The 12,390-nt window shown below is 41.7% G+C and overlaps 1 protein-coding gene across 8 annotated transcripts in view; it reads left to right on the top strand.

Annotated features, from left to right (window-relative positions):
• LOC138624738 (nuclear factor 1 B-type-like) overlaps nt 1-12,184 on the top strand; it is a 73,357-nt gene extending 61,173 nt beyond the window's left edge. For 6 of the 8 annotated variants that reach the window (XM_069705203.1, XM_069705204.1, XM_069705202.1 and 3 more), the window contains 2 exons: nt 1,541-1,629; nt 5,673-12,184. In XM_069705203.1, the coding sequence (XP_069561304.1) occupies nt 1,541-1,629; nt 5,673-5,805 (222 nt within the window). In that variant the 3' untranslated portion in view covers nt 5,806-12,184. The remainder of the gene's footprint in view (nt 1-1,540; nt 1,630-5,672) is intronic. The other 2 variants (XM_069705208.1, XM_069705209.1) reach the window with 1 other exon arrangement.
• Nucleotides 12,185-12,390: the final 206 nt, after the last annotated feature.

Below are 12,390 nucleotides of genomic sequence, written 5' to 3' on the forward strand. Positions count from 1 at the left end.
GGCTCCGTCCCCTTTCTCCCCGCTGCCTTGTGCTGCTCTGATGTGTTCGATGCCAGCGGACAGATGGCGAGCCCCTCGAGGAGCGGTGGCACCGAGCGTCTGGCTCAACCCGCATATTCTCTCCCAGCTATTGTCAGGCGGCAGAGTGCGGGAACAGCGTGGGGGTTTTAGTCTCCCAACCTTCGATAAAGACAAAAAAAACACACAAAAAAAAAGCCCCACGCTGAATGGAACAAGTTTGCATTGTTTCCTATTGAGTTTAATTAAGCGACTCTTCAACACGAGTGATCAAATGAAACTGACGTATTAAATTGAAAGCAAATGAAGGTTATTACATCATTGTGAAGCTTTGAGATTAATTCTCTTTGCCGGTTGTTTCTCGCCGCTACTTTACATTTGTTTCTGGCGGGGGGGGGGGGGGTGTTGGGGAGAACGAAGGCACGTAACAAACACACATCCTTGAATTTAAGTCAGGCCGAAGGTAGGAAACCGTCGTCCTCCCCTGGCGTGTTCATCCAGGTGCTGGCGGGAAGAGAGAAAAAAAAAAAAAAAAAAGAACACATTTCTTGACCGCTGCAAATGGCTTTGAATATTCAGCGTATGCGTATATCTGATTAAATCCCTCTTAAGAGCCTCTGCAAAAACGTCTGCCACTGCACAGGGAGTGCTAACGGTGCAGTTTTATCCCGATGCATTACTAAATGAATGTGTTGACCACAGGGCAAGGTTAGGTTGGTATTGGCAGAGATAGCTCTCAGCTGGATTGCCGACACGTGCGCTCGCATAATGCATGCAAAGGAGACACAGTTTGTGTGTGGCTTTTTTGTTGCAGTAATTTGTAATCTGTATGTAAGGTTGGCATGTCTTAAAAAGGGGTTAGTGTGTACATTTGAGTGTGTGTGCGTGCGTGCGTGTGTGTGTGTGCGTGCGTGCGCTGTTTAACTTCATTGTAATTGTGACCCCTAATCAATAAAAACAGTTAGCTAATGAAAAAACGTCCGCATGCTTGAGGGCGTGCGCACTGCGTCCTGAATGTGAGAGTGCACTTACGGGGAAGCGATGATTATCGACAGGCTGCATGCATCCAGTGGATTGCATGGCTTAATTGGTACACCAGGTAAAAAAAAGAAAAAAGTAGCATTGACTGCTCACAGATGAACTATCTATATGATGCCACTCACATTTTCTAACTAACTAACTGCGTTTTGTTGTTTTTTTTGTTTGTTTTTTTTGCTTCCAGGTTAGCTGTTACCACTAACTGTGATTGCATGCTTTTTTTTGTTTATGTCTGTTTTATCCATAGCTTTTGATTTGATTGTTATTTGCCCCAACAAGTAATGAAAACACTGAGATTTTCATCTTATCAGTTACCGTTAAGGCTCCTTTTTGAGTCTTTTTTTTTTTTTTTTTTTGTAATTCCTGCTGCTCCTGCCTTAGACTCTTCTGCATGCATGTGTGTATACAGTGTTGAGTTGTAGTGTAAATCTGAAGTGGAAGTTGTCTTGGCCCAGTGATCTGACTGCTAGGTTTCAATTGACAGCTGAGGAAGTGTGACTGGAGCGTGACTCAAAACGGCAGGCATTATGGCCCCAGTGCCACTGACGACACTTTGGGGATTACTTGGCAAAGGTAACCTTTTCATTCTTTCATGCCTTCTTTCTGTCTCTCGTACACACACACACACACACACACACACACACACACACACACACACACACACACACACACACACACACACACACACACACACACACACACACACACACACACACACACACACACACACATCTAATGTATGATTATATTAATTGTCTTCTCCTCACATTCCAGAAATGTGTTTATTTCACATCTAAATTCCCACAGAAATGTAATAATCTGGTGGCTGTTGTTCATACAGTCTGTCACACGTGTTAACCTTTCTGATTTTGGAGATGGGGTGGTGCATTTCTTTGATAAAACACACATTTCCTTTTGTCTCTCTCATGCTATTCTTTTCCCTCCTTGCTGTTCCTTTATCTCTTGTTTTTTTTTTCCTCGCTGTAATTGTTTCCCACATCTCCTGGCAAACTATTGGATATGTAACCGTTTTTTTGCACTTGAATTTGAATGAGCTGTGTTTTTAGTTTTTTTGTTTTTGTTTTTTTTATCCTGTTACAGAACTTTCAAACTGTTTTACCCTGGAGAAATGTTTGCCCTTTTTATATATATACACAGTGAAAGGAACTAAAAGAGGAGGAGCTTAATGTTTCCTGTCAAATCGGGTGAAAGCAATAAATATTCATATTAATACATTTCAGTCAAATTTGTCATTACACTTTATCATTGCTATTCACCACAAGATGACAAATAACACAAAGCTAGTTTCCCTCTTAAATTCACACCCAGTATAGACCAAATGTAATTAAACTTTGATGAAACCAATTAGAAGAAATGAAGTCAAATCGTGAAGAATAAAAGAAGTAATTTCAGGTCAGATTTTAAAGCCATGTGAGGATAATTGACTCTCCACATTTAGACAAGCTGAGCTTTGTTTGACTTTATGCTCGAGTCATGCTTTACTCTCTCTAACTTATAAGTTTCACACAGTACCCCTCCCTCTTCCCGGCCTCCCCCCATCCCCCCATCCCCCGCGCTCCCACACTGTATCTCCCTGCCTCTCTGAGGGAACAACCTGAACCGTTTCACCATGGTAGAGCGAGCAAGCTGAGCTAAGCCTTTTCCTGTTACGTCTCCTCTTTCCCCTTTTCCCTGGATATGGAGCGTCTATCTGTGCGTGTTTGCGCGTGTGTGTGTGTGTGTGTGCGTGTGTGTGTGTGTGTGTGTGTTTGCGCGCGCACAGGTCATTCTGCGCTCGCTGAAGTTGCAGACGTTTCTGCAAACACAAATGCACACAGCAGCAGCCCCTTCAACAGGCCTCCTAATAAGCCAGCAGAGGTAGCAGAGAAAAAAATGTCCCCTGCAGCAGCTCGAGGTCTCTTTTTCCACTCGCACTCCGGCTCACTCCTCCTCTTCCCCTCCGTGTGACTGTACGGTAATGAGTACAGATAAAATAGATCCCCAACTGAATTTAGTTTATTTTGTTAAAAAAAAAAAAAAAGATGGGACGGTAAATCAATTATATATATATATTTTTCCTCTTTGATGGATTATTTGCGCCAAACTGGTCAACGTATAGATGGAATCAGTCGGACTTCTCTTTTATCTTGCTCGCTCTGTAAATGGAGCGCTCCACTGTGCCTCTTCAGTACTAGCCCCAAATTAAAAAGCTGCCAGACTTGCATGTTGCCATTGTGCAGGAAATGGGTCAGCAATCCATTAAGATGCCATTAGATAATCTAATTTAGGGAGCTAATCCTTAAACGAAGCACGCTGTACGCCCGGGCTGTGCTTGCAGGGAGTAGAATTAGTGAGGTTTGGGAGCTGGACAGGGCAGAGCGAGGCCATCTTGAAGGTTACCTAAGGAAATATGGCGATGGAGGTCAGGTTCTTGAGGGCGCACGCATAAAGCAGCAATTTGTATGGAGGCAAAATATAAAGGAATAGAAGTGTGCTCGGGCATTTTTGAAGTCTTGGCAGGTCAACACTCCAGCGAAAGGAAGCTGCTCGACAAATTGTACGCAGATGTCCTTCAAAAAAAAATCTTTTGAACACATTTTTGATGTGATTTAAAAAAAATTTTTTATTACAAAATTACATTAAAGATACTGTCGGCACCATATCCGATGTTGGTGGTTCTGGCTTGCTCTGGTTGGAGCCCCCTCATTTTTTGTACAGGTTGCATCATCCTCTTAAGTTTGGTTGGACTAATAAAGTAAATCTGCGAGCCTCAATTGATTCCCCTCCACACACACACACACTTGCACGAACACACACTTTGTGATTTGGCGTAATACAGAAGTATAGAAGTATTCTTTACATTAAAAAAATCCTGCTCAGTGCAGCATTAGGTTATACAAAGCAGATACGGACTGACAGCCGTCGATTTTAATGAGATTAAAACCGATCCGCAACCAAAACAAAACAACAACAAAAAGCCCGCAAGTGCCCTTTTGTAGCTGTGTGGTCCCCTTAACGTAAGCCATTACCTGAGGAGTTTCATAAGGAAAGAGAACCAGGGAGAGATGGAAGAAGGGAGGGAGGAAGGAAAGAGAGAAAGAAAGCAAAGAGGAAAAAGAGAAAGCTGCAGCCCTTGGCCGCTCTGTGCGCTCTTTGTTCAGCAAGGTAGGAAAAACTTAATCCCCCGTTTCCTGTCCGATGATTTTTGGCAGGGTGAAAGAGAGAAGGAGGGAGGGAAGATAGCAGGAGAGAGAGGATAGCATGAGGACGGGCTGGGAGGAGGAGGGGAGGCTGCGAGAGAGGATTAGACTTGAAGTCTTTTTTTTTTTCTTTTTTTTTAACACTTTGCACACTGAAAAGCAAACTAAAACTGGAGAGATGTGCTTTTATTTTGAATACATCTCGTCTTGGCTGTTTTTCTGTCTTTCATTCTTTATCAAAGAGTCTGGCTCTTTTAGGCCACGAGGTGAATTGAATTTGCACTTGCATTGTTTTAAGTAAAAGAGCAGTGACGAGTGATTTGTATAAAATGCAGACTGGTTGATGAGTTGCTTTTATGCACGCAGACACTGTTGTCTTAATAGTGGAGCTTCACAAAGAATCAAGTCTGTGTTTCAACTCTGCAGCGTCACACTTCAGGCTTATCTGTGTTTTGTTTCCCTTGAAAACAACTTTCCTTCCTCCCATCCATCTTCCCCCTTTCTCCTTCAAGGTTTTTTTTTTCTTTCTTTTCCACTAGTTTTTGTTGTTGTTTTCTTTCTGTATTTCCCCCACTTTCACAGTCATCCTTCTTTCCCCGCTCGTTTTCATCGATCAGGTTTTTAGCTGCTGCAACAAAGCAGAGTTTCTCATTGGTGAACCAGACAGTTCGTTTATTGGTGATAGCAAAATGTGCGACACAGGTATCCTCACAGTTACTGGGGGTTGACGTGAGAGGTGGGAGGGTGTTAGATGAGTGCACACTGGGGGCCTGTGGGGAAGGAAGGGGGAGGGAGGGAGGGGCTAATTATCTGACATCTACATAGCGCAGCACCCCTCGGGAACAACATGCTGTTTGTTCCCGCTTGCGTTTTCAGTTAGCACCGTTGCTCCCCAGGAACAATCACTGTGTTGTTTTGCCATTAGCGTGAGATGAATAGGGATGGGACAGCTTTGTATAGGCACCCCCACACATTTTACCCGCAACCACCCCAACCCCCCCCCCCCGCCCTCCTCCCCGCCACCAACACCACCAATCACACGCTTTTGCTATACTGCCTTCAATGCAGAGAAGAGGGCCTGCGTCACGGCGCTCTCACATGATGTCCCTCAGTGGGAACCAAGTGGAATCCCCTCAGATTAGAGTAACAAAACTACTGTTCAATGTTTATTTCTCCTTTTTTTTGTTGTTGTTGTTGTTGTTGATGATGACCTATCTCCGTTTGAGCAAAACCAAAATAAAACCTTCAACTTTTATGGCCGACAGCAAAGCAAGTATTCTGGTCACTAGTGAAGCAGCGTTCAGGAGAAGGAACAGGCAGAATCAGATTTTGACTGCATGCTGCACAGAGACGTCGTCGATGACGAGTGATTAATCTCTCTGCCTCTTTCTGTGTTTTTCTTTTCTCTGTCCACAGTCCTGGTACCTGGGCGAGCTTAGTTCCATTCCAAGTGTCGAACGGGACTCCGATTCTGCCAACAAATGTCCACCAGAACTACAGCATAAACATCATTGGTGAGCCCCTGGTCCCCGCTGAGACAGGGAACTGAACACCCAGAGGCCGGATGACCCCCCCCCCCCCTCCCCCCTCCTCAAGGGCGGGTGTTGGTGGTGGTGCCGAGCTAAGCGCCACAGGTGTCCGCAGCCATGGATGAAAACCAGCAAAGCAGCAGGTTGCTGCATAACCACGCCCCCCTCTACCCCCCTTCCCCCTCCCCAGACCCCTATCTTCACCCCCCCCAACGTCCCCTCCCGTCACCCGTCCCTCCTGATGATGGACACTGACCCTGAAGTGAAGACGAGGGTTGGTTCAGAGGAAAAAAAAAAAAAAAAAAGAAGAAGAAGAAGCTTCAGGTCTGCTGTGTCCTCGCCGGTCCACACACCCGCCACCCACCAGTCAGTCGTTGCGTTTGCAGAACTTTTCAATCCATTCAAATACTGTGATGTATAGATGCCTTAATGTTTTATTGCATGACACTCTAGTCTCTTAGCGGCAATTCCTACTATTTTTCCATGTTGGAGGAAGATGTGAAATCTAGATTTACACACACACACACACACACACACACACACACACACACACACACACACAACACACAACACACAACACACAACACACGAGTGAGGGGGTCTGCATACTGACAACCTCTGCCTGGTGGATGGATCAGAGACTCAAAGCTCTCCGAATCAAGACCTCTTGAAAAGAGGCTTTTTCGCATTTTTTTTTTCCCCGCATCAAACGATTCACTGTGTACACCATAGGAACAAAAACTTGTGAATTCAGAGTGTTTCTTCTTCCGTTTGATTTCAGTTGACTGTGATACTGCTCTTTGTTCAGAAAATGTGTTGACTTGGTTTTTATTCTTTACTGCTACTTACTTCAATAATTAATTTTAACACTTATGGTAAGAGTTGAGAACTCTTGATGCAGTTTTCGAAAAACACTAAATGCTCGGTTTGAGATTGGACCCCTCGTAAAAAGAATTTGAAACTCCTTTACAAAAGGTATATGATCAAGATGGAGAATAAGAAAATTGCGACAGAGGCAAGTGCAATTGAATTTTTGAAGGGAAGCTCTCAGTCTGTCAGCCCTAAGACTCTAAAGGAAGGGGGATAAATATGAAATGTTTTATGGGTAAAATGTTTAAGAAAACATTTGAATTTGATTTCAGTCACATATCTGTCTCCTCGCATGAGAAAAAACACCGAGCGTGAAAGGCAGTCGAAGGCAAGCATTAAGCTTGTGCAGCGCTGAGCAAAAACCAGCACTTATTTTGAGCCCTTCCTATTATTGTGGGGAGATTTTTGTTTTTAATTTATTTTTGGGGTAAAAAAAAAAAAAAAAAAAAACCTAAGTAAAGAAACAAGACACACGTAGTGTGCAGAAGAGGCATTTTTATTTTTGAAATGTTCACGATAAGATCAAGAGCATATGCATTTGGCCATCAGCTTCTAAAGCTTATGTTTACAAAACGAAAAAAAAAAAATGGAATACCAAGTGTTAATTCATGGAAAATTTATTATTCATGCAAATGTAGCTTCGACTTATGTGTAAAGCTACAGTTTGTGCAAGGTTCACTCTAAAGTGGAAGAGGTAGAAATTATGAATCCAGGTGGTGGCAAATCCCTGAAATCCAGAAAATTGTGCACGGCATGTTCGCAGCCATCACCTCTCCAGTCCAGACGTATTTATACAAGGAAAATCTCTCCAATACTCTTAATTTGCACGATGACATATAGTCCACATTACGTGCCTTGCCTTTTAATATAGAGACATCACTACACTTGTTTTTGCTGCATTTATCATTATAGAAAAAAAAAATTAACATTTTTATGATAAGACTTGTTTTGTACTCTGAATGAAATTGTTGATTTTTAACTTCATGTACTATATCTCACAGTTACATTGCATATCAAGGCTGTGTATAGTTGCCGTTTTAAAGTTTGTAATCAACCAGCGTTTCTTTTCTTTTTTCTTTTTTTTTTTTTTTTTTTCCCAGTATGTTTTGGTGGTTTTTCTAGTAACCTGTCATCTTTTGTTTTCTTTATTTCTCAATGCTCATTTTTGTTCATCTTCCAGTTACTATTGCGGAGGGTGGAATTCAGAATTATGAAAATTATGCAATACCAAGTTTTGCCTATGTAGGTAGTGCTTATAGATGCGTCAATTATTAGAGGCTAGTTTGGAGATAGACAATATTGTAATGCATTTATTTTGTTGATATCGTTGTTTGTCGTTGTTGTTGTTGATGATGTTGTTGTTGTTGTGGGTGTTTTCCTTTTTTTATTGACCAAAGTGGGGACTGCTTTCTATGCAGTGTAAGACAAGGTCGTTTTTCTTTTTCTTTTCTTTTTTCCTCTTTCTCTAGCATACAGGCCTACCGAATGACGGTGAGACATGTTCCAGTGTATTATGAATTCGGGAGTTTTAGGGGGAGGGCTGGTATTTTTTTCTTCTTCTAGAAGACGCACCCCTTGGTCTTTCTACGGCTGCAAAGTCACCGATTGGTCTACTGTGACTCGTCCTTTCAACTTTCCACCTGGGGTGCTAGCATGTGACCTTGAAGGAGCTCATTTTTCCACAGGAGAGACGGCTTGACTTGAGTATGACAATCATTTTTTTTAAGAAATCATTTTGCGTAGAATCCCGTCCCGTCTTTGGTCCCTTTCGAGCTGCAGCTGAGGGACAGGCCCTCCAGCTGCACGCCTTTATTGAATCGTACACTATTCTGGATGTCGCAGAATGCAAATCCCAAGTAGATGCCTTAAACACATCAGCGAAGTGGCCTGTGACCTGCGCAACAATCACACACCGACTAATGCTCGTGAGACCTGTCGAAATCAGTTGCAGACAGGCTCAAGCAAGCCTTTAGAAAGTATTTTATAAGTAGTAGATTTGTATAAATGTATATACGATATGCACATATGTCAATTCCTGAGATACTTCCCCAGCAGAGCCCCGTAGAAGTAAATATTGGACCACAGAAGAACGATGTTTTCTGACTTCACGTCCAACGGCCCAGTAGAAGCTAAAATAGAAAACCTGTAGAAGAAAAATAGAGCACTTAAATAGCACGTAGGCAATCATCTCCCCCGCCCCCCCCCGCCCCCCACCCCCGTACAGTGTTCAGAACTTCGTCTCAGACTAAATCTCTCAGGCGTATTACAGGGCATTATTTATATCAATCATTATCTTACCATTTGTAATGTAAGAAATAAAACTTTCCTCCACGGAGAGGGCAGCGCCGCTGATGCTGCTGCGACACCTTTTGCACTCTTTCCCCACGATCGCGAAAGAATTCGGGAGGGTCGGTACAACCGAGGGATCTCCGAGCGCCAGCAGACGGCTCGGAGCAGAAATCATCATTATAAAAAAAAAGAATCCTCAAGTCAAGCTCAATCTCTCCGTCTTCACCCAGATTTCTTACGCAGAAAAAAAAAAAAAAAAAAATGGAAAAAGTCACCCCGTTCTATGTGCACTGTTCTGTCTTTTTTGTTGTTGTTTTTATTCTTTTTTTTTTTCTCTTCTTTTAAAAGGAATAGAAAACTATAGGTGCTTTGCAGCCTTTTGGCCATTGGAGACCCCACTGAAGTGCATTGTCCCCAAGTGTGTTTGTGCGTGGATGTGTGTGCGAGATCAAAATGTGTCAGGGTCACTGTGCTGTTTGGTGTTTATGAGACTGTATATAAAGGTAAATATCCCGGTCGCGTCGATACAGTAGTCCGTGCGTGTTGAACTCTGCTTTGGCAGCTTGAGTGTGCATGCGCGCCCGTGTGCGTGAGTTTGTGAGCTGGGTGTGTGTGATCGAGTGCCTCTGACACTACACAGCGAGACAAGATGAGGGTCTTTCTATTGAGAAAACAAACAAAAAAAGAAAGAAAAACAAAACAAAAAAAAAGAAGCCTGCCGTAGGACAGGTGTTTGTACACTGTAAACTTTCTGGGGAGTTCTTCTTCGAAGCCCGTATTTGTAAATCTTCATTTCTGGTGGAAAATAAGTCAATTCCATTTTAGGAAAAAAAAAAAAGAAAAAAGAAAAGGAAAAAAAAAAAAAAAAAAAAAGAAAGAAAGAAATATTCAATTTGGATTTTGTTTATTTGTTTCAGAGGCTGGATTTGAGTTACAACTCTCCAGGTTTCCCTGATTAGTAGAATCGAATGTGTTTTCATCAGGTGTTGTATTCCTGTATGTAAAGAATAAAAAAAAAAGGGGAGGGGAGGGGAGGGGAGGTTATTCTATACAGATCCATAAATATAAAAAACAACAACAATGAAGGCTTTTTTTTTTAATTATTAATATTACTATTATTTCTGAACTTGGTTAGTGCATAGATATTTCCATTTGGGAAACACTTCATGAGTATTTGAAATTGTTGTTCTTTCATTAGTGTGGCCATAGCGAGTGTGATGTGATCATTTTTAATTCTTTTTTTTTTTGGAAATGGGTGTGAATTCTTGTCCAACAAGACGGTGGTGTGAGTGTGTTTCTCGTAGCAGCTGGGAAGTGGCGTCACTTAAACCAGTAGAAAAGGCCCCAGGTTGCACCTGACCTAAAGTGAGAAGCAGGGTAAAAATCTGCAGTGACAAACGTCCTCCATGAATCTGTCAGATACTTTTTTTTTTTTTTTTTTCTTTCTGTTTGTTCCTTCTCAGAATGGTTGCAAGACGGGCTCGGCGCTGCATCTCGCCGTATATCTGATTCGGCTCGGCCAACGCGGAGCCCCGTCTACGTGCTTCAAAAAGCAGACGATGCTCTAAAAAGAATCTCTTAAAAGATCAGCGGAAGGGTCGCTCATTTTTGCACAACCCTCCAAACATACTACAAACCAACGTGACATCAGACTTCAGGTGCCTCAGAGTGGGGTACTGTACCTTCCAGCTGAGGTCCTGGTTTTTGGGCGTGGTTACGCATTTCTATCGCTACGCGGGGTGCGAATGCAGCCCCGTCGGAAAGCGCTTGAAACTTTATGAAATTGGAATCGGTGCTGAGCAGCTTCGAGAGCTGCGTTCAAGGCAGATTTTAGACCTTCTTTTAGAAAGTATTATCACACTGATCACAGAGAAACAGCGCAACTTTATGCAACGGAGGACCTGTGGCACTCATGCAATATGTGTGATTTGTTTTTTTTTTCCTCATTTTTTTTTTCTTTTTTCCCATTTTGAACCGAATGTCATGCATTCTGGAGGGACTGAGAGGGCGTGTACTGTACACGCAGACTTAAAAGGAAACGTGAAAACTTCATTTTCATCCTACATGAGCAATACACACCTTCCATACTTTGGCTAGCTGCTAGTCACTCGGCATCAGGTTGTTACGAAACATGAAAACCAGCATTTTTATTACAGGATGTAACATTCACCAAAAGGAGACAAAAAGATAGCAATGCAGTGCCTGTTCGAGCTGTCCAAGTGTCTGTTGTATATAATTGTAAAATGTAATAGACTTAACTTTCCTATGTGACGAGAAGAAAAAAAAAAAAAAAAAATACCCACAGCATCCACGCAAGAACAGAATGTGACAAACTCATCGGGAAATATGCTCTTTGATGTTTTTGGAGCTTCTTTTTTTGTTGTTGTTGGTTTTTTTTTGGGGTGATTTATTCATTTTTGCGACACAATGCCCACATCAAACTTGTTCAAAATTTGATAGGAAATGTTCATTCTTCTTCTTTTTCTATTATTTCTTTTCTTGTGGGGGTGAAGGGGAGGGTCAGTGCTACATTAGAGTGCAGTCAAAGAATGAAATAATGTCTTTTTTTCTAAAGATTTAGTCACCTTTTTTTTTTCTCTCTCTCTCTCTGCGGGGCTGATTTCTTTCTTTTAATTTGGGTCTTGTGGCACTTTTACTTCCCTCTGCGCACACATTTCACTCTTATTTTAAGGAAATCATGGTGGAATGATATATATATATATAAACATATAAAGTGAACAACAACAACAACACCAACAAAACAATATGTAAACAGTCTCCAGTAGTGATCGTAGTTACACTGCAAGTGTGTGCAAAGGTCTCTGTATGTATCTGAATGTACGTTTTAGAGGACTTTTGGAACTTTTTTTTTTTTGGTTTTGTTTTTTTAATCTTTTCATTTACAGTTTAGGAGCCACAGGTGTCCATTGTGAACTGTATAGCGAAGGCCTTGATATCCCTTCTTTTGTTATTGATTTCTTTTTCTTTTTTTTTTTTTTTAGAAACGCCGAGCATTAGGCGATGCCTTCAAGCTGGTTACATTTGGTGCAGGGGCTAAAATTGCCACAAGATTAAAATCAGTGTAAATAAAGGCTCAACTTTTTGTGATTGTTACTGTTATATCCAGCCTATACTGCTAGCAGCTGTTTTTACTGCAGTCAATTACTGGAAGTGGATATATTTCCTATGCAAAACTGTTTAAACAATAAAATGAGCTATGCTACAAAAATGACTTCAGTATTATGGCTCTGTCTCCTGTTTATTTTTATTTCATTGGATTTTAAATGATGGCAATTTGGGATATAAATATGAAAGTATCAGTTACATCAGCTTTAGTCTGCGTGTTAGTAAACTGATGAACAGGTGAAGTGCCACATCTGACTGATTTCTGTATTTAAGACAGGAAATACAAAATACATTGAACTGTTGCAGCTACAATTTGTATG

The sequence above is a fragment of the Brachyistius frenatus genome, unplaced genomic scaffold (assembly GCF_029030835.1).
Source record: "Brachyistius frenatus isolate BFR_SWC_R1_liver_20210118 unplaced genomic scaffold, ASM2903083v1 Contig_54, whole genome shotgun sequence".
Taxonomy (NCBI): Eukaryota; Metazoa; Chordata; class Actinopteri; family Embiotocidae; genus Brachyistius; species Brachyistius frenatus.